Source organism: Orbicella franksi, chromosome 5 (genome assembly GCF_964199315.1).
Source record: "Orbicella franksi chromosome 5, jaOrbFran1.1, whole genome shotgun sequence".
Classification (NCBI taxonomy): Eukaryota; Metazoa; Cnidaria; class Anthozoa; order Scleractinia; family Merulinidae; genus Orbicella; species Orbicella franksi.
Window position 1 is genome coordinate 25,157,518 of NC_138149.1, and position 27,901 is coordinate 25,185,418.

Consider the following 27,901-nt stretch of genomic DNA (forward strand, 5'->3'; position numbering starts at 1 on the left):
AAAAGACACCGTCCTTTTGAGGCTAAATTTATATTTCTAGGATAGTTAACTGTACAAAAATTATTCTAGTTTTTCTTATGGGGTAAATGTTTTTTTACGAGATCAAACGAAAGAGATATATAAATATTAATACTCTGACATAAAAGAGGTAGTTAAGTAAAAAAAAAGAAAAATTATATTTTAGCGGCGAATTTTAAGAAATAAAGGGTTATTACTCATGGAACAACTTTGGCTTTAATTATTTGATGTTTTTGGCGCTGTCCTGGTTCCACTCAGACTTTGTAATCACTGTTGAAGCTGTGTTTTTCATCTGTTCTGTGTCTTTCTATTCGTTAGCTCCTCGTAAATGCTTGGTTTTAATCTCAAGGCTCACTCTCGAGTCTTTGTTTGCTACCAGTGAACGCTCGGCTGTAATCGCTGTATACTCGGTTGTTACTCGTCAATCTTCGTTTGGCACTCGTGAATATTCGTCTGCATTTGCTGTGGTACGTGTAGGTAATTACTTACGTATTTCCGGTTGTCACTTGTCAGCGGAGACAAGCGACAGCCGGAAATACGTTTGCGTTCGCTAGCTGACAGTTTGCCAGCCGATATGCCTTATTTTAACAAGTATGTCAAGTATAGCCGGAAGATTGTTACTGTATAAACGTTGGATATTATTGTAATAGAAAGGAAAGAAAGCCAAACGTGAATATCAACCAAAAAGAAAAAAGAACTGACTAAAAGATTGACAATTTCATCACAATAGCAATTTGATTTCTTCACATTTTGTCAAGAAATCAAATTTAATGAACTAAAATCCACTTTAACCCTGTACTTCTTCCTCCTAAACACACATTATATTTACCGGAAGCATATCACCTAGAAGCGTCTAAATTCTCTTTATATGTTCGGACAGAAGCATATCACATATATGCTTCTGATTTACTCTGTAGAATCTTTTTATCCAATATTTATTTGTCTATTCGCTGGCTTTTGGTAACATAATATGGAAGTTAGGAAGGAAAAGTGTCGATAATTTTCCGGGACACTGAACGTTAATGATTTCCTTTTAAATCTGTAAGTGAAAGGAATGTCATAGATTTAATCATTTGTGTAAAACATTTACCTTAAACTGTCGCTGTTGACATCAGTCTTTCAAACCGGAAGTTGAGCCTGTGGTATTTTTTAAAGCGGATATTTGTTTTCATGTGGAACAACTGTTGAAGATGAAACTTCAAATTATGAATTTAAAATTCGCGTGTCTAATTTGAAAAGTTGTGAACTCGTTTGTATTATTTCCATGTGAATTGAAGTTTCGGTTGTAACTTTCGACGCGGGAGAAAAATATTGACTCTTCTCATTTTAAATCCCTATTTGCAAAAACAGTTTTTGTTTCGCGAAAAGTAAACAATAATTTTTTCAATCGTTTACAACAATCAGCGTCATGTTTAAACCATAGGTATACTTGTGACACCGGTTGCTTGGCGATACATTTCCTCTTTGCGAAAGTCACAAACTATATTCGCAGTCAAATATTGATGACAATATCAACCAGCCAAGCCAAACAGTAATATCCGCTGGAAACCGAAAGCCGCCAAGATTCAATTTATTCTTCGACGCCATGTCCTTGCTAAGTGAGAACGAAATTCTCGAATCGAATTTCGTGAGACGAAAGCTGGGGCGGGCAAGCGGCGAGCGAAACAGCCCTATTAAGATCGAGTTATATTTGTTTGTGACTCCGCGCGCCGAATACGGTTTTGATCTTCTCCGACGCTAAATGATTTTCTGAATGTCGCATGAACAGGCTTGTTCACAAGCGACTTTTACTCGAATCCTGGTGAGTTTGGTGAAGGGTAACAGATGGAATGGTGCGATCTCTCCTTGTGGATCGTCAATTCGCTCCTGGAGCGAGACTGTTTTAAGGTTAGATCTTTGCGTTTCTCTACCAAGGCCGTTGAGATTTATCATTTTAGTTTTATTGCCGCACTTTATGTAAATTTCTGATGTAATTTAGTTTAGTTACTGATGTTGTTGGTGATATTGCTACTGCTTTCAGTAAAAATCTTACACAATTTCGAGCGAATCGCTCACACAACGCAACACATCACATGTAGAACTTGTTACAGTTCGCTGAATGGACTCGTTTTCATTGTTATTGCGGTAGGATTTCACCAAACCTAGCACCGCGTTAAATCGCTGTGTTTCTGTTAAAAATTTCGACTGTATGAAGGTTTTTTGAGATTACCTTTCTATAAATAGGCTTGAAGTCATTCAGCCAAGCTAAGGTCGCAATAAATTTTAGGCCTGCTGTGTTTTTATCTTTTATTTTGTCCGTATAGAATGCGAATTTTTTATTACACAGTGTTTCCCAGCAACCAATTACAATACGCGAAAGAACACGTAACCCCGGCCACGCACCTGTTGTTATGATATATCGTTTTCTCTGATTGGCCACGAGCGTTTATTCCGTCGAAACAGTTATATCCGTTACGTGTCCTTTAGTGTCACACAACGTACTGACAGACGCCTTTCGAGCTTTTTTTTTTTTGGTTTCGTTTACTATTTTTCGCTTTCTTTTAGCCCATTGTTTGTCGATTTGACTGTCTGTCAAAACAATTGTCCGTGAAGAACACTGTTTTTCTCTTCCCTTGATCTTGTATTTTTGATGTACTCTTGGAAAATGTTGGAAAGCGAACAACTCGTTTCCTCTGAAAGTAAACAAACAAGTGATGAAACCAAATGTCTTAAATCTTTAATCTACGCTGCTTAACCTCGCTTATCGCCATTGGTTCCTCGCAAGACGTTAGCTGGTCTCAAAATACAGCAACTTATTGAGAAGGTGATGATTGACTGTGTCCCCTTGGGTAGTTTTTCTCGACCGATCGAAATAACACCATATTCTGTTCCATGTCGTCTATGCTTGACAGCACCGCCTGAGCGATCAGTTGCAAACGAACAGGTAAACATTGGAATATTTCATTTATTATGTTTACGTGAAGGCTGTTGCTGTTCCGATCTTTTGACACGTAAGTTTTTTGGAAATTGTGTCTAAATTATTGTTCATATAAAAGCAGATGATGTGAGCGCACTTCCTTTGCAACTCACATTTTAAATTGCAAGCCAGCAAAGGTGTTTCCAGCCGTTTTTTGAGGCGAATTAACGTTTCTTTTTGCGATCTAAGCCGCCACAAGCAGTATAAGTTATGAGTTCACTTTACATACAAATGAGGTTGGAGTTTCAATAATTTTAATTTTTGTTTGCGAGTAAAGAAAAAATGTTTTTCGCTCTATAAGCCATCACGCTTTGTTTCAAAATCGTATTCCTCTTTGACAAATGAGTCGCTCGACTTCTCGCGTGAAGCGATCGTTGCACGATTCGCAGAACAAGTTTCGCAGCGGCTTATATCTCGTTCGTACCGCACTTAATATACATATCTCAAAAGCTTTGCTTCTACGATTGTTTACGACCCTAGAAAACTACATATAGCTTATCGAGTAGCTGTGTGTGCGACGGATTTAACGGCTATATAACCATCAAATTTATTCTTCAATGCATTCTTGACTTTGAAACAAATTTACACATGTGTGAAATCGATGCAGCCGATTTTTTTATTCTTCCGCAACAACGAGTTCGCCGATAGTTACTTATATGGCTGTTTGTTCCTAGCCTTGTGGGACGTTGTTTGTGTTAGGGTTCTTTGTTGTCTTTGTCTTTTCGCTTTCACGTCGAGTTTGGTGATTGTGGTTTTCAGCCCTAACTGGGCTTATTAGAAAACGAAATAATTTACTAAAGCGCTAAAGACTTCGAGACGGGTTGGTTTAATTATAACGCGAAAATGACACCATTTTGGCAGGTGCATCGTCTTAAATAGTGTAATTGTCACCGCTAAGCTTTAATTATTTTGTCTGTAATTTTTTAGGATGAAAAAAAAAAAAAAAAAAAAAAAAAAAAGAATTCCGCGTTTCTCTAACCGCACCACCATTTACTTTTAATGTGGCGTTCTTGATGTTTTTCTTCGTTTTTATCTGGGAGCAAAATTTGTTTAGCGACGACTTTGTTTGAGAACGCAGTTCTGCTTATAATGCGTGATAATGTAAATTAACTACCCTCACAAATTATAGATTTAAATCTATAGCAGGGTTAATTTACGAGAGATGAAGGTTAGCTCATTCTCGTAGACACAACACAAAAGATGTGTTGAATAATTTGTTTCAAATCTAACCGCTTGATTCGTTTTTTTTTTAATTTTTTTTATTTATTTTTTTTTATGTCACGATTTTCCGTTCGTTTATTTGTAGAGAATACTTTGTGAAACAAATAGCTGCCTCGAAAAGCGGATCAATAATGCAAACATGTAGACAATGATTTTTGAAAAGATCATGAGAAATAATACGAAATTATATGTTTATATACTTTTCGTATAAAACAACAACCTTCAAATTCATACGAATTTCTTTATGTTCCTATTTAAATTAAATTACAAAAAAGGAAACTGTTTTCAACGAAGATTTGACGTGTACTTTTTTGTTCATTCAGAGTCGTTTATCGTATTTGAATTATTGTCTCTTTTTTGTTTTGGTTGCATGAAAATTGAGGATTACGTTGTCGAGAATGGGAGACTTAATCATTATTTATGTGTCCTCAGCTGCTCTATTTTTTTTAATAGTCTCTGTAGATTTTCACTGATTTTCATGTGTGAACTTTGGGGAAACTCTGAAAGTGAAATTTTGGTAAAACGTTTTGGTAAAGAAAGAACAGAAGTGAAAAAACCTGGCCTCCGAATCTTTTATGGGGCTCTTTGCAACATCAAGCTGTCCCGTCATTTCTAAATATTTTAAGTTGATCGTTTATGATGCATCTCAAATTTTCCGCAATCTTAACCAGTGGTAATGTGATAATTCTTTATTGGCTATCAACTCCAATAGTTTCATTACGAATTAGCGTTTCTTTTCTCAATACCCATGCGATATCCATGCTGTCAACAAAAAGTTTGAATTTAACAACTGTTTCTCATGGTTGGAGAAATCATTGACTTTGATTAAAAGTGGAAGTTTGTTTCCAAATTTATTGCTGAAACATCCTTCCTCGCCAGTTAGATTATTACTGAGGTTACTTGACGTTTCCCTAAGTAGAAGAAACTCAAATCGAAAACTTGCACCAAAACAATACATTGCAGTGTTCTTTCTTCTTTCGTAGGTAAGTTTGTGTTTTGTACTGAAAAGGGTGACTGTCTCAAAACAATTATAGAACCATGTAACCCGTTTCTTTGCTAATTGAGAACAAAACTTCTGTCGCTTAACAATTAAATCACACGTCTCCAGTCGCCTGCTGTATTGTTCTTCGCTTGAGACGAATAATTACAGAGGTTATGTACATTGTGCTTAAACAAACACAAAACAAAAGGCCCTGTCCGCTTACAACACGCCTGTCTCAGTCGGTAAACAAAGATGGCGTCCTCCGGGTGACCGTCTTTCGATCTAACTCTGGCTTTTCTCTGCGTGCCTTCTCTTCCAGATAACACGAATGAACGCCGAATTTGAACAGAAGCTCTGGGAGCTCAAGAACGAGCTGGAGACGCAGCGACTGCAACAAGTAGGGACGATGAAGAGCGTGTTGGAGAGACAGCATTCGAAGGACATGGTCGAACTCGATGATGTGCATCAACAACACATGGATGGTTTGAGAGACGGTAAGGAAATGGAAATTTTGATTTAGGGAGCAGAAATTCATAAGCTATGTGTACCTGTTACGTATTCGTAGGCCTTGCTCATTACCGTTGTAAAATATGAGGAGTAAAAGTCACTATAAAGTAAACCTTCTTACATATTAACCCCGTCAACACTACGCTGGAGAAATTTGAAAACGGAGGTTTCACTCTGAAAACGCATCAAATGTTTTCCGTCCACACTACGGCGGAGGAATTTAAAAACGCAACAATCACCGGTCGTTTCGGATTTCTGTTTGAGGAAAACTCTGTCATGGAAATCACACGCTTATCGTCACTACATCGTCTTTGAAACGTTCGTTTTCGAAAAGCTCTGTTTTCGTGACAGATTAGTGTGGACGGTAGACCTAACCGTAGAAATAAAGCTACGTTTTCAAATTTCTCCGGCGTGGCGTGGACACCGCCTCAGATGACCAAGGCCATCGTTGTAGGCAATTGACAATATTACTTGTAAGGATGTCAAGACGAATTCTCTTGGTGATAATGCTCAAAGGGTTTGGTTTGAACTCAAAGAAATTGCTGTTAATTTACCCCGGATGAACCGAGGATTAAAAGAATGTGGAGCAGGTGTTACTGAGACATCTTGCTTAACGGGGCAGGGGTGGGGGTGGGGAAAGTTTCACGAAAATATTGTGTCTTTTCGGTCAATTTCAGTTTGTTTGTCTTTTGAGTTTTCTTCGAGAGTGTAGCCCTATTTTTGCTCCACGGCGTCCACACAAATAGACTTCGTCGGAGTTTATCTCGGCTTCCACAGCACTATATAACGACTAAAAGATTTGCTTCTCCCGGGCATGTCCATTGTAGATTTACCCCCTTCCTTCCCTCCAAGCATTTTCAAGTTGCCCCGTTCCCATTAAGACTCCTCGGTTGAGAGAGGTAATGTGAGAAAGTTATGTCTTCAGCAGTGACACACAGTACTTTGATCCTAACAAGCTCTCGAATCCGAAACGCTCAATTCTGTGTCCATCTCGATAATCACAAACGCAAGATTGAAGTCCGGTCCACGCTACGCCAGAGGAATTTGAAAACAGAGGTTTCACTCTAAAAAACATATCAAATGTTTTCTATCGACACTACGCCGGAGGAATTTAAAAAACGTGACAATCACCAGTCATTTTGGATTTGTGTTTGAGAAAAACTCGGTCGGGGGAATATCGCGACTATCATAACCTCGTAGTTTGTTTAAAGTTCAAAGTGTTTTCCGTCCACACGAAAACGAAAACCCGGCGCTTTCAAATTCCTCTGGTTTGAAGAGTGTTTTCCGCGAAAAGCTTCGTTTTCGTGACGGATTAGTGTGGACGGTAGACCTAACCGTAGAAACAAAGCTACCTTTTCAAATTTCTCCGGCGTAGTGAGGACGCAGCCTGAGTTAATCAATTACCGTACGGTTGTAGTTTTTTTGCGATACCGCAATAACTCGTATGCATTGCTTTATTCGCAAATTGTGTTCAATCACATTTACATTCAATCATAAGATTATGGACATATGGATGTCGGAACAAAGGTAAATACATTAATAGCTTAGCAAAAAATAAGCATTGTCTATTCACACGGCAACACCATGAAATTATTTTATGTTTTGCCAAACTTTTAGCATCATTGACTGATTGCGTTAAGTCAGAATTGTGTTTGCTATGGCTGCCTAGCAATCGTCCCAAGTCAGTGTAATTTTCTGGTACTATTGTCCCTTTTCCTGGTCTTTGAGTTTCAAGTTTAGGAAGCTCATTTATAGCTTGAGGGTAACATTAGATATTCGTTTCTATTTGGTGTATTGAGAATCAGATGTAAACACCGCAATTTGCGAAGTGTTTTCTAGTGGTCACTTAAAGTTACATACCCTGCTGAAACATCTGGTTCCATGGTGATGATACGTCCGGTTTTACACGATAAAAAGATGCTGCATCCTGTATCACTTGCTTGTTCGCCTAAAATCGCGAAGATCTTCTTTTTGTTCGAAGTCTATGTTCTGGTCTTGCGTTCGTGCGAGGACATCATGATTTTCCGACGCATTGGTGAAGTGTAACGTAAGTCGCTTTGTGTTTCCCTCAGCCCTGAGCGTTTCTAGTTAGCTACCCCAGACATTTTTGTGAGTTACATGTATCACGGTTTTAAATTTACAACGTGCTTTATTTACGTTATGCTTAATCCGGGAGAATAGAAGGAAATTCAGCGGAGTTTTCGATTGCACTGAAAATCTTTGAGACGAATCATAGTTGTTACAAAATGTTGTTATCACTCTGTTGCAGTTAGTATTTTATATCTCCAGATCGTTATTTCATATTCCATTTATATCGTTATTGCGTTTTGAATGCTTTCAACACGTCTTATAGTTCTTTGACGAAATTGCAAGGAGAATTAGCTTTGTTTGGCTTAAAAAGTTTGTCGGGTCATTTCAGTTAAAACATCGCTTTCGTCACGATTTTATTTTAAATAAAACAGCCGAGAAAATAATTTCATTTATTTTTAGCTGTTTGCTCTCATTTCATGTCATTTTTATGGTAGTTAATGCCATTTCATTTTGTTTTGTTCTCTTTGCAATTTGCAGCTTAATTTAAGTTAAGTCTGAGATTCATTTGTTCTTTTCTCAGCCGGTTTGTAATCTTCATAATGCAAATAAGTCACTCGGCTTGTTTAGCTTCTCAGTTACTCTGAATAATTTTTACAATTTTGTTACGTCTACTGACTTCTTTATTTCGTTTTAGACCTTAATAGCCGCCACCACGAAGTCATGGGAGCTGTGAAATCACAACTAGAGACTTCCCATCAAGAGGACTTGAATGACCTCACCGCCAGATACCTGGCCGAGACTGCCATCAAGGTCGAGACGACCCGTCTGGAGACTGAGCACGAGTGGCAAGAAAAATTAAACGAAATGAAAGAAAAACACGAACTTGAACTTCAGACAATGGGCGAAAAGTTGTCACAAGTGAGTACGGCTGGTTCTTTTTCTATTTGTGAAAACACTCATCGCCCAGAATGCTATTGTTTTTCGCGACATGTACTTACAGTGCCCAATTTAATAAATTTTGAATGCAGTTTTGCCTCTTTAATACGGACACCAAGGGACAGATGTGATTTTCTGTGTTATGGATGCGTCCCCATTATAGAGGCAAAGATTACATGCATTATATTTCTCTGAGAAGAAGGGGATTGTGTTCCTCTAATTTAGAGGTTCTTCTGTAATTCATAGGTACGACTTCTTCTCTGCCAGGTTACAAGAAAAAAACTTTACAACTTTCAGCGAAAACTTACCGCAATACTCTCACACACACAAACTTTTCCTCCAGTCTTGAATTCTGTTCTGTAAGTCTTAAATACCAGTTTGTGTGCGAAAAATCCTTTATTGAATGGCTGAGAAAATTACTTCATTGTGATTGGCCGAAAGCAGGCCAATTTATTGTTAATTCTTAATTAACGACTTCACGATTCGCCTTAAGGCTCGTGCATGTTTGAGAGAATTTTCAAATATCACCCGTTGTGTGAATGCCTAATTGCACTCGCATACATGCGATTACGTATACTTATTCTTGCGTTATAAGCCTGTATTTTTATTATAAGCCGTTATTAAACGTTTTTTCTTTCTCTCCTTTTTTTTTCCTTTTTAGTTCGAAAAAGAGATCGATGAACTCAAGGAGAAACATGAACACGAACTGAGCGAAAAATTGTCTCAGCAACAGGAACAGTTTGAACAAATGCGGGAAAAAGAGCTTCAAGAAATGACAGATAAACATCGGGAAAACTTGGTTGATGCGATAGAAAAAGGCGAAATGGTTGCAAGTGAAAAGCACCAAAGTGATCTTAACGCTTTGCGAAATAAACTCATGGAAGAATTCCGAGAAAAGATTGAAGAACTTGAGCAAAATCTCGACGAGCAACACGCTCAGGAGTTGGAGGAACTTCGCGACGAGCTCGAAAAGGAAAGAACAGAAGTTACTAATGCAGCTTTGGATGATCTGGGAAAGAAACACGCTGAAGAAATTGAGTTTATTAGAAACGAGCAAGAACAACTGCTCGAACAGGCAGCAGAGACGAGAAGACGCTTGGAGAAAATGCACGGAGAAGAAATTCTAGAAATAAACGAACAAGTGAAACGAGAACACGAGAAATTGACGCGGATGAGAGAAGACTTGGAAGCCTCGTACGGTGACAGTGCTAAACAGCATGCGCAGCAGCTGGAAAGCTTGCGGGCGCAGCTGGATAAACAGCGCGACGAATTGAAAGCAAAGCATTTAGCGGAGCTGGAGAACTTGAAAGCGGAGTTTCAGAAGCGGCTTGTTGAAAGCGATCAGAAGCACGCTGAAGAGGTAGAGAGGCTGAGGTCTGGCTTGGAACAGGAGAAGATGGAAAGAGAGCTGGATCATGTTCGGGAGCTTGAGAAATTAGCTGAAGACATGGAAAGAAGGTAACAAAATGTTCAGTTTATTGTAATAGAAGTTCGTGGATGTGGTTATAAGAGGCTTAATGTAACCGATTTTGGTCCTGTTTCCTTTCCTCCGTCGACGATTTTTGTGGTTACACCCATAACATGGAGTGTTGGTGGCTCGGTAAGGGCCCCTAGACAGCATGTGTGCAGGTTCTGTAATGCTAGGTTATGAACTACAAGGGCGGCCGCCTCGCATCAGCTCGGGTTCGCTTGTTCGCCCGCCGTTTTTTTCGCCTTTTTCGAGTTAGGAAGCTTGTTTATAAGCATGTTCATGCCGTAAGGAATATGAGTAATATACGATATATTGACAATATCTGCTTCCCAGATTTGGAAGGTGGGGCATAGGTGAAGTGGGATCGCGTTGGATCATATATTGAATTATCAAGTCGCTTTGGCAACCGAATGTAACCACCCGATTAAGCTAACTCAAGATTAGCGAGAATTTGACTGCAGTTTTGTAACTTGTCGATGAGGTTTTCTGTTTGTGCTGTCTGCCCTTCAGTTTTGACTTTGGATAATCTCAAGCTAGACAAAGAATAAGCAGTGAAAAACATATTTATACAGAAAAATTAATACATTGGTTGACTTGTAACCCTGGGTTAGCGTTAGCGTTAACCGATTTTCGAAAAATCCGGCCCCGGAAGTTTGTTATATCCAAATTTTGAGGACTGAATTTAAAAGATCTCATCAAGCAAGTTTGTTTAAGAAGTGTCTCGTCTTAAGGCATGCCACAGAATAACGTTTCATGCACTTGCGTCAGTTGTTTTACATTTCTTTTTGTCAGATACATCTCCAAGGAGCAGCAGCACGCTAGAGAAATAGGAGAGCTTCAAACTGAGCTGCTTAAAGTGAAGACAGACATGGACAATAAACACTACAGCGAGCTGGAAAGCACTGTCAAAGACCTCGGCGGAAAGTACGAAGAAGATCTCGGGAAGCTTGTGAAAGAGCTCCAAGATAAACACGAACAAGAAATTGAGAGTCTAAAACTCGAGTTTGAACAGACAAAAGAAAAAGAAGTAGAAACGTGTAAAAACGAGTTGACAGAACAATTTGACGACGAGATTCGCTCGCTGAAGTCACGCCATGAGATAGAACTCGAAGATTTAAGGGGACAGTACCAAGAAGACAAATTGAAAGATTTTGCGAAGATGAGCGCCAAGATGGCTATGCAAAATGCACAGGCTTTAGAAAAGATGCGGCTGAAACTGAGCGCCACACACGAGAAAGAAATGGAGGAACTTAGAATGGAAAGTCAAAAGGACTACGAAAGTACAGCGCTAAGACTGTCCGCTCAGGTCGAATCCATGGAAATTGAACATCGCAAGGCATTACGGCAGTTAAAAATAGACTTAACCGAGAAACATCAGAAGGAAATGGAAGATTTACGGCAGGAGTTGAGCAACAAAGAGGAAGAGTTGTTAGATCTTAGCGAAAGCCACGAGAAAGAAGTGGAGACTTTGAAACACAGACAATATAGTGATTTGCTAGATGAAGTGTCGAGTGTCAGAGCGGAGCTCGCTTTACAAGCCGTGCAGAAGGTAGAAGAAGCGAAGTTAGCGATGGTGGAAGACAGTTCCAAAAAGGACGCTACTATACAAGAATACGAAGGAAAGATTCACGAAATCCTTGAGCAACACGAGAAACAGATTGAAGACTTAAGCGAAGAATACGAATCGCAGCTAAAAGAACTGAAAGAAGAACTGGAACTTTCTAAGCAATGGCTGACGTCGAAAGATGGCAGCAGCGAGGAAGAGTTATTTCAACAGTACGAGGGGAAACTTCAAGATATAAAACAACATTATGAAAAGGAAATTGAAGGTTTAAGAGACGCTAATAAATGGCATGGCCATGACCAGGGAGAGAATGAAAAGTACGTGTTGGAAGAGATGGAAAATTGCCGCAAAGAAATCGACGAGTTGGGTGCTAGACTTGAAACCGAGAGAGAGCAATTTAAAGACGTTTACGAAAACATGAAAGTCTCACAAGGGGAGGAGCTTTCGTCTTTACGAAGCGAGCTGGAAGCTAAACATCAGCGGGAGTTGAGCGAAATGAAAGAACTTTTTGCCGAGAACGTTGAAGCGTTGAAGGAAGAACTACTTGTCGCTTCAGACGAAGCCAAAATGCAGCTTTTCACAGAAGAACTCGAGAAGAAGCATCAAGCAGAGCTTGACGCTCTGAGAGAACAGCTTACTACAGAACATCAAAATGAAATGGAGAACTTTAAGGAGGAGATGAGCGGAGAAGTTGAAGCACTCAGAGAGCAAATGCTTGACTCTTCCGAGCAAGAAAAGTTCGATGTTTTAAAAGAAAGTTTGCAGAAGGAACACGAAAACCAAATGGATGCTTTGAGAGAGCAGCTGGAAAAAGAAAACGAAGAAGAGATTGGAAAGCTTAAAGAAGATTTCGCAAAGGCTTTGGAAGCAGTGCAAGCAGAGGAAAAAGCGAGAGAGGAGAAGGCGCCATACTCTGGAGAAGACTTCGCCGAGCAGCTCGAGGCGGTGAAGCGACAACTCGAAGCTGAGCACTTACAAGAAATGGAAAAGCTCAAAGACGACATGTTACATGAAGTGAAAACTCTTCAGGAGCAAGTTCAGCTAGCCGCCGATAGTGAAGTGGAAGCAACGAGGGTTCGTCTTCAGCAGGAAATGGAAGGAATAAAAGAAAACTTGGAGAAAGGGATGGCTGAAGAAAAATCACATCTTGTAGCAGGTATGAAAAGGTTCAACCTGGAATTCTTTTAAAGCCACGATGCATGGTAGCTGAGAGAAAAGAAGAAAAAAAAGTTAAATAGACTGGTCTGCGCCAGAAATCAAATTCACAGAATTTCTCGTACTCTTTAGTCACGCTGTGTTTGTGCCAATTCAAAATGTCAGCTAAACAACGTGATTTTCTCGTTGAAAAGATATAAACATTTGTACGAACTAACAAAGAGTGATATGTTTGTGCACTTCATGCGATAGATTCATTTTCAAAAGTCGCCTCTTGGGACATCTTAATTTCCGGAATTGAATAAGAGGCAATAGATAATTGTTCTGCATTTGTTTCTTTGATAAAGGTATCTTGCATTATTTCCATAATTGCTTGTTAAATACGAAATCATTTTAAGCAGTAAACATGCGTCTGGTTTAATGACACAAGAATCGCGTTTTGCTTGCAAAATGTTGGATTTACGAAGTTAGACTTTGGATTTGAATATGTCAACGTTGTGGGGAGCATCTTTGCGGGCACAGCAAGCGATGGGACTTGGTCATTCTGTTGCTGGGCTATTTTGGAATGCCTCCAAACTTACGTAATACTCTTATTGCATCTGTTTGATTCATGAGTTTTTTGACGAAAATTTAGTTGAGCTAGGCCAATCATCGAGTTGAGCAAGAGCTGTCGGTAATTTCATCTTTAAAGCTTAAAGCGACCGACTCCAGATTTAAGGTAAAGTCGTTTGTCGCCATTTGTTAATACTGCGTACATTGGAGATTTTTCGCGATGCTGTACTGTTTGATCTCTTGTGTAAGTCATTTTCGATCGGTTGTCCAGCCCACGAGCATCGATTTGAGTAATTATTCAGAGTTAAAGAATAAAATTAGCGGCGATTGTTTTGTTGTTTTGCTTTCGCTTTCCACAGAACACCAAGCGGCCATGGCGCAAGCCCAAAAGGAACAGGAAACCCAACAGCAGAGCGACCTCGACGCTCTGCAAAAGAAACACGATGCAGAAATGAAAGCTCTACAGATGCGATTCAACGAAGAACTGGCTGCCGAAAGAGTTAAGCTCGAAGAAGAGAAGGAGGCAGATTTAGCTCGGTTACAAGAAGCACTCAGCGGCAGCCTCAGCGAACAACAGGAATTGCAGTTACAAATGTTGAAGGAGCAACATGATCGTGAACTCGAAGCCGTCCGAGAGGAACTGGTGCGAACTCACATGGAAAAGTTCACCGAGATGACGGCTCGGTTGGAGACTGAACACGAGGTTTGTTTAATTCTTACGGTGACGATTTCGACTTAATCATTTTGAACGGGCCATAAGTTTGTTTTTGAGTTAATTTGCTTGAGTTTGCGGTCCATCAACGAAAGGTGCAAACATGTCGCAGAGAGCTTATGTAGTGCTTATGTAGTCTTTAATTTAACCGTGGTTGTTACTACGTTTTTACTTAAAACTCCGTTTTAAACTTGGAACAGTGAGAATAATGACGTTGGAAGTTGTTTGGATACGCGCGGAGAAAACGCTTCTGCCTCAGTGATCTACCTGAATGCAACTGAAAGTAGTGGGTGCGTGGAACGTTGAGGCTAGCAAGCACCAGTTGCGTGCCTTTATTTTGTCATGACATGCATCTCTTAAGCTACCTCATAAAGACAATTAGAGACTAAAACATTTTCCCTCTGTTTCTCAAATTCTAAAGGCGAACCTCGAACGAATGAGAGAATTTACCCGCGCGGAAATGTCTCAAAAGTTCCAAACGGAACTGGAAGAAGCTAAAGAAGTAGCTCGCTACGAACTGGAACAAGAACATTTAGAGAACCTTCGTCAACTCGAGGCCAGCCTGGGACAGAAACACGCGGAACAGCTGCGCGGATTGGCTGAATTACAGCAGAAGCACGTGGAGGAAATTCACATCCTCAAGGCTGGTCACGTGGCGGAAGTAGAACGTCTCAAGAGCGAAGTTGCGCAGGCGTACAACGATCAGCTTTCCGCCGTTAGTCTAGACGCCGAGAGAGAGCTTTCGCAGATCAAGGAAGAGCTCGATGTGGCTCACAGCAAGGAGATTGACGCGTTTAAGGACGCGCTTGAGAGAGAGAAATCACGGGTGCTAGCGCTAGAAGCGGTGCAGGCAAGCATGCAGACCGCGCACCGTGACATCGTGCAACGCATGCAGGAGACCTTTGACAAGGAGATGGAGAGTGTACAGAGCGATGTGGACTCTGCACACGGGGAACAGGTGCAAGAGTTACAGAGTTTGCTCGAGGAGAGACACAAAAGGGTAGGAAGTTGTTCTGTTCTTCTGCAGTCAAAATTACCAGTTTTTTTTTTTATTTAGTTGGCGAAATAACCCACATCTCCTATTGCATTATTGACATTTTCTTTCCCAAAGCTTGATTCCTGTCGAGGGAAGATAAATCACGTCGAGAGAGTTAATCCACCTTATAGGCCTTATTCCTTAGTTAATTCCTATCAAGCTATTTATAGGTCACTATCGACTTTAGAAATCCTAGGAGGATCTAGTGATGTACATCCCGTGACGGGTATTTTACTCATGTATCCAATGCGCGTGGTAACATTATTCGCGGGAGAACTAGATAACATATCTTAAAATGGCCTGAGCGGGATTACCTTGAGAATATGGCCTGTATGGGGGACTGACCCTCTTACCGTGTATCCTCTGCTGCCTACGAAAAATTCAGATCGAATGAAAAAACACACAACAAAAAGAGACACTGTACGCTTCCCTGTAGAGGCGTCTTGAAGCTCAGATGGCTTGAGAATCCAATCATCTCTGATTACATGACGCTTCTACGAAACACGCACACGTTTATCTGGCTTTGATTAGCGAAATCATGCAAACGTCCAGCAGGAAAACAGAAGAGCTAATTTTCCAGGGTGGAAAAATCTCCCTCGCCGCCCTCCTTGCCGTAGTAGGGAGCTTAAGCAAGGACCACGGCAACGCCGAGGACTAGGCCAAGTCAAATAGGAATTTATATTTTACCAGCGAAATTCGCGATTGTGTAGATCTGTTTAGTGCGCCAATGGCTCTAAAAACATGCTCGGACTAAATATGCAATGACAGCGTTCAATTCCAAATGGAAATACGACAAATTAACCGTCGTCGTTCGCGTTCCCCAGACTACACAGAACTTGGTCATTTCACATTCTTGTTTTGTCGAATTAAAAACGCACGTGCACAGCCATTGTTCTGCTCATTAAACCTTTTGTTCTCATTCTCGTTGCTGTCGTCGTCGTAGTTTGCTTAAGGTTACCGTAAACCTTCGCGGGTGTCCTTAGCGAAAAAAATATTACCGCGCTGTTATAAAGACAACCACTACAAATTGTATATCAATGCAAAGGTTATAGAATGCTCTATTCGATAAAAATTGTTTTGCCTCAATTTATTTTAATCATAAGGCGAGCGCGACCTAAAAGCGCGAAACGACCGACGTTCCATTGAGCGAATTTATCGGGTATCAAACTCGACCACATCAGCAAAGCTACTGCATTATATCATTCACGAGGCATCAATCATCAAAACCGTGTGGGGGATTTGCGTTTTTCAAAATTGATCTCCTGCAATGGCCTTCGTCGTAAAACGTGTCGCTGTATTTTTGGACATCAAACTTGACAGAAATTTTCCAAAACAACAAATAGGGATATCGCCAAACCCTCACACGGTTTTGATGATTAATGCCTTGTGAATGATATAATGCAGTAGCTTTGTTGATGCGGTCGAGTTTGATACCCGATAAATTCGCTCAATGGAACGTCGGTCGTTTCGCGCTTTTAGGTCGCGCTCGCCTTATGATTAACAAAAATTGAAGCAAAACAATTTTTATCGAATAGAGCACTCTATAACCTTTGCATTGATATATAATTTGTAGTGGTTGTCTTTAAGACAGCGCGGTAATATTTTTTTTCGCTAAGGACACCCGCGAAGGTTTACGGTAACGTTAAGCTCTCTAGTCACGCAACGCGCCTTCACGCAAACATAACACTATCTTGCGTGACTGTCTCTCTGGTCTATCTGAACAGTACGATCCTATGCTGTGCCTGTTATTCACTTTGTTTGCCCCTAATACTGATAGGAGTTGGAACGTGTCAAATCCGATCTGGCCGCCGCGGAAGAGAAAGCTGCAATGATTGAAACCCAACAGGCCAAGAGTCTGGAAGAACTGGAGAGCCAGTTCCGGCAAGAGATGGAGAAATTGCAGGAATTCGTGAAAAGTCAGGAGAAGGAATTCGTGGCTGAAATCGAAAGAACGAAGGTGCGTAATTGTGTTTCTAGCTTTTGCTTTACCCGCAAGCTTGAAGAAACGTGTTCTCAGTAAATCCTCGTATAAGACCCGAGTGCTTCCGATTCTTAGATCCGATTGTTTAATCGAAGTTCAGCGTTTCAATCGACAGCGTCACCTTTCACCAAAATCTTAACGTAATCTACGTGATTTGCGGCAAAAGGCGGAGTGATACGAGCAACTTATATTTCCTCCTATTCGTGCAACATTACATTGTAATTCATTGCAATTACACTGCATGTTTAATAGCGATGCAAGTTGCGGCAACATGTTGCTCGAAGAAGACAGGAGTTAATATCCGTACGACCTGCTGCCGCTAATTGTAACACGGGTGGCAATAAGCTCTTTTTAATTTGCAATGCAACAGCGTTGCATCGAAAGTTGAAAAAAAAAAATGCCTCCCCATATTACGTGGCCTTAATCCACTTTGTAACAATTATCAATTATTGATTTTTTTTTTTTTTTTTTTTTGATGTTTAAGGCTTTTGTTAACTGCCAGAGCTGAAGGTAATACAAACGGAGACCTTGCATGGAATTTCTCGCCGTCTTACAAAAACCAAATTCAGCTAATTGTTGAACACCGTTGAAATGTGCCCGCATATCTTTTGCGACCTGATAATCCTTGTATCACATAAAATGAAATCGCTTTAGCTATGTTCTATGGCGTTTCGCTGACGCGGTGATCGATCGAAGATCTCCTGTTAGGCTTTGTTTGTTTTTCTTTTTGTTGCTGTTATGTTGATGAGCATGTAACTGTTCTATCTTCACGAATATTTTTAGGACGAAAATGAAAAGCTGGTGAACAAGCTTCAAGAGAAGCAGTCGCTACTGAAAGAGGTGTGTATCTGAATCGCTAATTAACGCTTTTTCAAGCAAAATGGGCAATAGGGAGCAATGGGGGCAAGTGCAGAAGAATATTTGAATGCTAAGTCATGTGTTATTGGTTTTGTACCTGATTGGCCGAGAAGGCACATTTGTTCGCTCTGATTGGTTGTTGAATGTTTTGCGAGTTTAATGATCAAATTACCAATGGAGTTTTTTGAACTCAAAACCAAACTTAGCTTGGCTGGCTAACTAACTGTTTGTTGTGGCCCTATTGAATTTTAACTTTGCCGGAAGAGCGCTATGGTAAGCCTTAATCAGTCCTTCGCTTCTCGTTCGCTGTTCATTTCTCTCTGTTTATGCGCTGAAACTTGTTTACAATAGCCCGAACCGTGGTTTCGCGAGAACCCGAAGCGACAGAAAGTAAGCTTAATTTATCTAAATTTCCTTTTCCATTGCAGGCAAATAAGCATCGCGTAAATTAATTTTTATTCTTCTACCTTGTAGATGGAAGCTGAGCAAGCTCGTCTTCAAAATGATCTCCAGCGCCAGTCAGATAATTACAACTTGATTTTGACTCGGCGTGACAGGGAACATCAAGAGGAGGATAACCTAGCTACCATGCTCCGCTCGGACGTTGAACGTTTGGCGGCAGAGAGGTGGGGGAAATTTGTACTCTTATTTAGAATATAGCTACTGTATACCCGTTATTGCACGTAGGTCCCGGAGTTTGTGTTTCGACCTCAATCAACGCCCCTTCTCAGATGGAAATGATTTCGCTTTTCCATGCTATATTTTAAACAAAATAGAAGATGATGTTCCTATATTTTCCTAGAAACTAATGCACTTTTGAGGTCTAGGAAACGGTTGCACGCTCCCGTTCCACTCGTGCGCCCACTAGCAATTTTTTTGGACCTCAAGCGAGCATTATCTTCTAAGAGAACTTGTAACACCATATTCTATTTGGGCGATGAATTGCAAATCAGCGAATGAACTCTGCAATAGATTTAAGAGCTGGAATCAAACCATGAATCTTCTGGCCCTGAACAACAGGGCCTTGAATGTTAGCCCAGTCAAGAAAATGAGACCGCTAGAGGCAAAGAAAAAGTTATTTTGATTTTGGTGGTATTCGCAGCCACGAAATCCGGACTAGATCAACGTTGCTCGACCAACTGAGCTACGAGGTAAGACCAGAGCAATCTGATATAGACATAACAGTAACATGGGTTTTGGCTTTATGTATGCATTGTTTCGTTTCTTTCTCGACAGAAATGCGCTGCAACGAGCCAACGAACGCCTTCTAAAACTCCTTTCAGACGTCGTGAAACAAGCGGCCTCTACAGAAGAAACGATCAATAAACAGCTTGAAGACCTCATACAAGAGACGAGCCAAAACGAGGAACAGCTTACACAATGGCCCATACAGGAAATGGAATCGGGGACCTTGCACGAGTCCCGGTTACCAACGGACTCAGTTCGTCGGCCCGAGGGGTCGATTCCTCCTGGATTAGTGACCTCAACACCTGCCGCAGGGCCCAGTGCGCCCACATTAAACTTCGCTACGCCAGCAGGAGGTGAGGGAACCTTAGTGGTAAATTGTTTAAGTGCTTGAACTTCAAGCATAGGCACGCAGTTCGTGTTAATGACTTTGTGCCTTATGAAAGGCCTGTCTTAGACATGTTGCAAAGAGTTAGGATACATTATCGTTGCTGAATATCACAACGTTAGATACAGGTACCCTATTGGTGCAGAGCTATGTACTGATTAAAATCTGTTTAACGGATTACAAAACAGATATTCAACAGCTATGGGGGCCTGCTGTTAATGTATTTAGCTCATTAAGGTTACCTTGTACCTTCAGAGTTAAACATGTTCTAATTTCCGGGTTTTTTTTTTTTTTTTTTTTTTTTTTTCGAAAAAATAAACTTTGTATGAGCTTTCAGCCAAAACAAGACAGATAAAAAAGAGTAAATACTCACCGAGAAAATTGACACTGCGATTTTTTACCGGAAATAACAGTCCCTTATTGATTGATAGCTAATTGAAGAGTTGGAACTTTGAAAAGGAGAGATGATTTGTTCCTTCCAGTTTAACCTTCGCGGAGACTTCGATAATTCATTTTTCAGAAAACTTATTAAAGTTTTGAGTAGCCAGACCTATATGCTTTAATTTGATGTGGGGTAGGGTATCGATGATGTGGCCGCGAGGCGCTACATTCGTGGGTTTAAAGACTCCCCTGAAGGTACACGGTAACCTAAAAAAAAGGTGCGGAACTCTTGCGTTGCGAACTCTTGAGTTATATTTGGCCAGAATATTTAATTTGGTTTTTTTCAGGATTAAACGGAGAGAGATGAAAAATAGAACTTAAGGTGTAAAGCCATTTACCTGCAATTAAATATTCCTAGATACTGTTGAAATGAATGTACAGAAAGCCATAGTAACGCTAATGAACTTAGAATGAAGCCGCAGTTGATGTGGAAGTGGTAAGAATTGATTAAATATTGATTTGTACAACGATCAATAGCTCATGTACATTGATTATAGGTGCTGCTGCCGCTGACCTGTCCGAGTCAAGTGATGCAACGCTGACCAGCAAGACCGACTTGTCACTGCTTAGTGATGAAGGACTGGAACTGTCTCAGCGGCAGACGGACACTATGTTCCAGGGCCCGAGCTTGGATGATCAAGCCGAGGAACTTATTATAGGTACGATTCAAAACTGTCACGGAATGGAATGGGGACCACAGTTTTATTCTACTTACCAAGAGAAATTCTGAACTTTTAGAATTCAGTTTGGATCTAGGGAGGCAATCAGACAGAGGTGCTGTTCAAGAACGAAGTTATTTTAAAGGAGAAGGATCGTTTTAAATTAGGAATACACAGTCCGTGGTTCTGTGATGTCGACCCTAAATCGAAGCTGTTTTTACCTTTGCTCTTCCAATGAGGGCTTCTTTTTTCTTCTTTCCAGAGGCAACAAACAGAATCTTTTGGGCCAAGGAAAGGCCATTTACTTTAATGAATCGTGTTCAATCGAGACGCTCTCAAATTGTTTTCAATTTGTCATTATCACCTCATTTTTCCTTAGTTCTCATAAATGTCAACACTAGCTCATAGAGACTGAGCGGGCTCCGTTAATAATAAACAAACAAGAAAACTAGTTTTACCTTCAATTGAGCAAGTAACTCAATGACTGTTTGTTTTTCAGACTCGGGGGTCAGGTTGAGATCTGCGGCCCAAAAAATGCTCGAAGTTGTCGCTATGATGACAAAACAGGTATTCATGATAAATGTTGTAATTGTTATACTTTATTAAAGACAGTGATGCTACCAGGGCGATCATTACCGTACAAAGACATCGATCTGGTGCATGTTTCTTCTAACTTTATCTCGCTTATAAATCTTTCCACCTGTGTCTGTTTGCAGTGGAATCAAGCTCGCAACGCCCAGAAGGAGCTTCTCGATGTCACATCCCAACGAAACGAGGAACTCGGACAAGTCATGGCAGCCCAGGAGGAATTGATGGCAAGACTGAAAGAGGAACTTGAAGAGAAGGAAAGGCTCGCAAATGAGCTGAACAAAGCTAACGAGCAAATGGAGGAAATGACAGCCGAAAACGACCGGTTACAGCAGGAGCAAACAAATAATGACGCCTTGCAGAAGGAGAAGGAAGAACTGACCGAGAAATGTGAGGAAATGGGAAAGGAAAACGAAGACTTGAAAGCGAAAGTCGAGGCCGCCGAGAAAGAGATACAAGAAGGCAGATCACGTGAGCAGCAACTCGAGGAAGCCAAAAAAGTGCTTGTTTCTGAACTAGAAGCTCTACAAGAGGAAGCGAGACTTCGTTTGGCACAGGAAGTGGTTGATAAGAATTTCGATGAAGAAGGACTCAAGAGGGAGGTGAACAAATTAAGGGAGGCAAGAGACGAACTGGTTGAGGAACTTGAAGCTCTGAAAGAATCTGGTGACGAGCTCCTAGAGGAGAATGAAACGTTGAAGTCCGCGGTGGAGCATCTAGCGAACGCGAAAAAAGATCTGGAAGACAAGTTGACGAAAATGGAGGCACAGAAACTTGATGAGCTCGACGGTCCGGAAGAACTGAAGTCCAAATTAAAGGAACTGAACGAGGCCTGTGATAAGCTTAAGGAAGAGAATACGGGGCTGGTGATACGGATCGCTTCTTTAGAGAAAGAAGCTAACCGATCGCAGATGACTGGCTCCGAGGGTGAAGTCATTGAGGAAAACGACCGATTGAAGAAAGAAGTCGAGAAACTTCATGGCGACGTTAGCGAGCTACAGGAGGAAAACGAGAAGCTAAAAGACGCCATCGAACAATTCCGGGACGCGGTGCAACACCTCTGGGACGAGAAAGAAGAGCTGAAGATCGAGCTGTCCACGGCAAAGGGAGAAGACACGCTGGAGTTTGATCAGATGCAACAGATGAAAGCGCAACTCAAAGAGCTGACGGAGCAGAACGAAGAACTAGCCGAGAAGCTTGAAAGCGCCGAACTGGAGAAAGAGAAGAAGCGAGAGCTACTGCAGAAGGCGCAGATTCATCTGGAGAAGATTCCAGTGTTGGAAGCCGAGGCAAAGGAGCAGACTGAGCTTGTGAATCAGCTTAAACAGGAGAAGGAGCGAGATAGAGAAGAAATCCAAAAGCTCCAAAGGGCAGCGTCCCTGCAGATGGACGTTCCCTTGATACAGGTATAGTTATTGTTATTTTCTTTAAAGGATAAATAAGAGACTTAAGAAGTTCAATCAGAATATCTTCTCTCACGGTATCTTAAACTATATTTTATGATCTTCAGCTCGAACAAAATCTCAAGGTAATTTGTCACTGTGGAGAAAAGCAGTGAATAGGTGATTATAATCAAAAATAAACAAGGAAAGTCAAGATAAGAGACGAAAAATTAGATTTGAAAGCTCTTGACAACTGTTGTAAACACTCGCCTTCACTACACCGTTGTTCAGGTAGGGTAACAAGTGTCATTTGCCAAATCTTCGTTGAAACACTCGCCATCATAGTGTGACCAGTTTCTTAGCAACTTCGAAGCAGACACTCTGGGCTTATTCAATGATTGTTTTCTCGTATGATCTATTTTATGATTTCATCAGGTAACCACTGTAGAAACTGTGGAGACAGGTATACACGGAGAAGGGTTGTGGGGCGTTGAGGAATCGACTGGAAGCGGAGTTTCCAAACAGGACGATGAAGCTGTGCGAGAACTGCAAGCAAAAATCACAGACCTTGAACAACAAGTTGACAACTACAAGAAGGCCTTAGAGGAAAGCATCCAGGAACCAGAGGCGAACAAGCTCATGGAGCTAGTAGAACAGGCTCGCTCCGAAAGGGAAGACTTGGCTAGTAAGTGCAAAGAGTTGGAGGGCAAACTCAGCGTCGACGAACAATCGAAAGAAGAGATGCAAGCTGCTATCGAGGAGCTGGGAACGCGATTGAAGGAACTGGAGCTAAGTAACATCGAATTGGAAAAGGAATTAAGCGCGAAAACTCAATCGGAGATTGACTTGTTAGCACGGATCAAAGATCTACAAGATGAACTGACCAAGACCCTGGAAGCTTTCAAGGAAGCGCAGGAGTTGAAGGACAAGTTGCACGAGGACCTGGAAACTAGTGAGGAGACGCAAAAGGACCTGGAGCGAGAAAAAGAAGCTATGCAGAAACAACTTAACGAGAGCTTTCTTCAAATCTCGGCGCTGAGGGTGAGTTAACGACACTGTTCTTGTGTTATCGTCTAGCACAGCTTTTATTACCATGATTCTAACATTTGAGTTGCTTTCTTTTCTTTTTAGGAGCAGCTTAACCGAACCAAGCACGAGAATGGAGCAGAACGCGACGAAACTCCGACACCAGTACGGATGCTCCGAGACGAACGCGAAGCTTACGATCGGAAAGACGAAGAGTCCCGAGCGCTGGCCGAGCAGTTGGACACCTTCAAAGAGGCTCTTGACAAGAAGGACGACGAACTGAAAAATCTGGCCGAGCAAATGGAGGAGATGAGCCAGATGATGGAGGAACAACAGAAGCTACTAGAAGATCAACATGGCAAACTGAAGGAGCAAGAAAATTTGATAAATGAACGCGAAGATCGCATGAAAGAGTTAGAAAATCTTTTGCAGGAGAGCAAGAACGAGACAGCGGAGAAGGAAGAGTTTGACAAAGCGCTCAAAGGTAGTCAAGATGCTTTAGTTCAACAGCAGAAGGTCATTGAAGAGCTTGAAGGGAAGGTAAAGGAGATGGAGCAGTTGAACATTGCCAATGAGGAAAAGCTGAAAGAGGCGGCAGACCAACTTGCTTCTAAAGAGGAGGAAACCAAAAGAAAGGACGAGGAGTTGGGTATGAAAGGAGAAGAAATGAAAGTGCTGCAGGACGAGTTGAGCCGAGAAAGGACTGAAAAAGAACAGCGAGAAACTGAGGCCGCGGCTCTTCTCGCCAAACAGGTTAGGTTCTACTCCGGAAGTGACCTAGTAGCGCGCGCGCGCGGAATTTGCGCGCTTACTGAAGTGGCGCGCGCTGGTATTCCTTTGTGTACATAACGAGTTTGAGCAAAACGAAACGATTTATTTGAAGGGAGAGTTTTTTTCCTAGGCGTCTAGGCAAAATTACCGGAATTTAAGAGTCGGCAGGTGAGAGAAAGCGCACTCCAACAGAGAACTTTATTTGTAGATACTTACTGCCTAAAATTTGTCTTTGTCTTTCTATAGACTAAAATAATCTGGCGAATGAGTTTGCTGATTTTTTGGAGAGCGTTTAGTCACATTCTCAGTTTTTTGTCGGTTTGTTCGTTCGTTCGCTTGTTTGTTTAATCTTTCCGCTTAGTCAGTTAGACCAGGCCGTTTTTAGTTCTGTAGTTTGCGGTTAAGAGGAAATTGTTTTAGCATTGAGTTTACCTTCCTTATATCAACTACCGCAAGATGAACCTGTTTTTTTTTTTTTTTTTTTTTTTTTGAATGGTAGACATTTCCAGATTTACCAGTCTTTGACAGTAAATCTAATGAAGGCTATTGTTCGAAATCTGAGTATTTTTTTTCCTGCAACGGACTAATTTATCTCATAAATTCTATGTTCATGATTAATATACTATCATTACATTGGATGCGATTCTTTTAACTCACAAAGTTACGTTTTTTTTTTTTTTGTTTTGTTTTTTTCATATTTCTGTGTGCTATTTATGCAGCCAACATTCTTTTCATTAAGGCAAACCTTAAATCTTGCTTTCCATTTTGTCTGACCACTGTAGTTTTGTCTTCTCCTGCAGTTGGAAACAATGACTCATGAAAGGAATCAAGTTCAAGAGGACTTGAAAACGAAAGAACATGAAAAAGAACAGATTCGTAGAAACCTCCAGGCCGAGTCTCGCCAGTTGGCTGCGCTCCGAGCAGAAATGGACCAATTACGCGAGAGATTCAAATCCCAGGAGGACAGTCACGTGGCGGCCGTCGCTGACCTACAAAAGGCTCATCGCGATGAAGTGAACACTCTCAAGGCCGAAATGAAAAACGTTCAGAGGGGGGTACCCACGGGGGCTGAGGATGCCCTGAGTCCAACTCAACAGCTTGCTTTTGAGCAAGTAAGTGTTTTGGTTGCGAATAGTGAGTTTAGTCCATATTTACAATTTAAACGCTTCTAATTGTTATGAATACAAGAGGGAGCGTTAAATTATTGCATTTGATCATTATACGGACCGATCCAGTCAGTGCGGTGACTCCGATCAGTTATTTTAAGGGATAAAACAATCCTGGCTTGACTTTTCTTTTTGTTTGTCGTTGTCGTTGTTGTTGTTGTTTTTCTAGGTGAGGCTCGGCGTCGGTTTCTTTGTTTTATTTATTCTGCTGTTATTCTGATTGACACACAAATTATTATTTTTTATTTACTATTTATCTGATTGGCCCCTCAGACGATCTTACCCCATTATCGAGCTTCATAATAAATTGTTTTGATTGCTAAGGGTGCAATTAACTAAAAAAGTCGTAACCCGAGAAAATGTTGTGATTTTTGTTGTTGATCGTCGAAACCTCCTCCTCACACAAATAAATACTGCCTCTTGGTTCGGTATTTGCATACAATCGTGGTGACTTTCATATTTCTTCATCTTTTTTAGAAACTAAAAAGCGTAGAGGAAAACCTCAAACGGCAATACGAGAATCAACTGGTTGCCGTGAAAGAGAACGAAGAGCAGAGACGCCAGAGAGATGTGCAGCAAGTGAAGACCGAGTTAGAGATGGAAAACATGGCGAAGTTGAACAATCTGCGACAAGAACTACACACAACACACAATGACCAGGTCAACAGGATGCGACAGGACCATCAGCGAGAGATACAACGACTGATGACTATATCAGGTGTGTGATCAAAATACAAAATCTCTTTACAATTTCAAAACATTGCCAAGCATACACGTGATAAGAATGAAGAAAATCATTAAATGGAGATATCGTCTCGATGTACGTGTACCATTAAAGTTCTGTAAAAGTTACCTAGTTGTTGGTAGTGACGAAACAATTTGATCGTTATAGATAAATACTGAGGGTTGAGTTTCTTCAGGTCGGGTATCCGCTCTCGTATGGTCTTACATGAATGGCTTGATTCCCTTTGAGAGAACAATAGAACAAACAACAGAAACAAATGTCCTTAACCAGTAACAGCTGCTACACTTCTAGATTCTTCAGAAGAATCTAGACCTTAACGATAACTGCAGAGATTCTGGCGCGCTCATTGGTTAATTTTCATTGTCAATAAGCGGACAGACTCATGAATTTATAATTTACATGTATGTCGTTGATGCGTCAACGAGCGAAAGCGGACAATTTGGCAATTTGTTATCGTAAAAAACAAATTGACGTCAGTTTTTCATGCGTCTGTCCCGCTATTGACAATGAATTTCGTCACAACATTGTCAAAGTGATCCATTCGGCTATCACCTCGTGGATCCACAGCTATTTTGACAATGTTATGACGAAATTCATGATCAATAACAGAACAGACGTATGAGAAACTGACGTCAATTTGTTAAAATGACACATTTCACACGCCATTGTCCCAATGCTTTTGTTTCAACCTTATTAGGTATTGACTCTGCATCTCCAGAGATGCGCATGCGCCTTAACTCGGCGCTGGATGAGAACGAACGGCTAGACAATGAACTTGTTGGTCAGCTGGTACGGCAGACTCGCATCAAGTCAGCGGCTACCTCACCTCTGAAATCTCAAAATACAATCGAGGTAAGAGAGAATATTTTTCAAGAAAACACATGTTCAGATTGTGAACGTTAGATCGCGTAATAGTAAGGACAAAGAGGTTCAAAGGATTTCTTCAGTTGCCATAAATGGTATTGAATAGAGAGGATTTCAACCGACCGTCGAAATCTGGAGTTATTTCAAATTCTTTCATCGCTTATCATTACAAATCCTTTTGCTTTGCTTAATTCCGTGATTGGTTGAAAAAATCTCACGCCACCTACGTAACCAATCAGATACAATGAACCGATAGCGACTGGGTTACGCGCGTTTTTTTCGTGCTTGGCTTTGATCACGTGAACCTGCTCGAGTTCTGATTGGCCGTTTGGGTGTCTATGTTTGTTGTGATTGGTCCTTGTGACTGTTTTTAGTCAGTTGCCGCCACCACGGTTAACGTTTTCAGGATTTTCTCGGTAGAGTCGCTAAGAGGCGCTTAAATGGGAAGTTATATTCTTTCTCCTCACCAGGGCCTTCTCAACAATCTTCATACCGAGGCCGAGACAATCCAATCACTCGTCAGTGCCGTGTCCACGCCACCTCAGGACCGCTCACTTGCAAGCCCAGATGTAGCGACTCTTCAGTCGTCATGGTCAGCGGAGAAGCAAGCATTGCTTGAAGCTGTGCAATCACTGAAGAATCTCGTAGCGCAAACTCGAAAGGCATCAACGGTGAGAGGAGTTGTCTTTTGATTACAAAAAAAGAA

General features: G+C 41.1%; 1 protein-coding gene across 1 annotated transcript in view; it reads left to right on the forward strand.

Moving 5' to 3' along the window:
• Window positions 1-27,901, forward strand: part of LOC145487275 (uncharacterized) — a 53,415-nt gene that overhangs the window by 14,981 nt on the left and 10,533 nt on the right. The window contains exons 11-29 of the mRNA XM_081466021.1: window positions 5,497-5,671; window positions 8,410-8,633; window positions 9,313-10,109; window positions 10,915-12,842; window positions 13,753-14,096; window positions 14,527-15,105; window positions 16,919-17,098; window positions 17,906-17,962; window positions 18,455-18,606; window positions 19,217-19,521; window positions 20,492-20,653; window positions 21,153-21,220; window positions 21,370-22,647; window positions 23,059-23,664; window positions 23,755-24,402; window positions 25,221-25,532; window positions 26,064-26,304; window positions 27,029-27,183; window positions 27,666-27,866. Coding sequence (XP_081322147.1) covers window positions 5,497-5,671; window positions 8,410-8,633; window positions 9,313-10,109; window positions 10,915-12,842; window positions 13,753-14,096; window positions 14,527-15,105; window positions 16,919-17,098; window positions 17,906-17,962; window positions 18,455-18,606; window positions 19,217-19,521; window positions 20,492-20,653; window positions 21,153-21,220; window positions 21,370-22,647; window positions 23,059-23,664; window positions 23,755-24,402; window positions 25,221-25,532; window positions 26,064-26,304; window positions 27,029-27,183; window positions 27,666-27,866 — 8,412 coding nt within the window. The remainder of the gene's footprint in view (window positions 1-5,496; window positions 5,672-8,409; window positions 8,634-9,312; window positions 10,110-10,914; window positions 12,843-13,752; window positions 14,097-14,526; window positions 15,106-16,918; window positions 17,099-17,905; window positions 17,963-18,454; window positions 18,607-19,216; window positions 19,522-20,491; window positions 20,654-21,152; window positions 21,221-21,369; window positions 22,648-23,058; window positions 23,665-23,754; window positions 24,403-25,220; window positions 25,533-26,063; window positions 26,305-27,028; window positions 27,184-27,665; window positions 27,867-27,901) is intronic.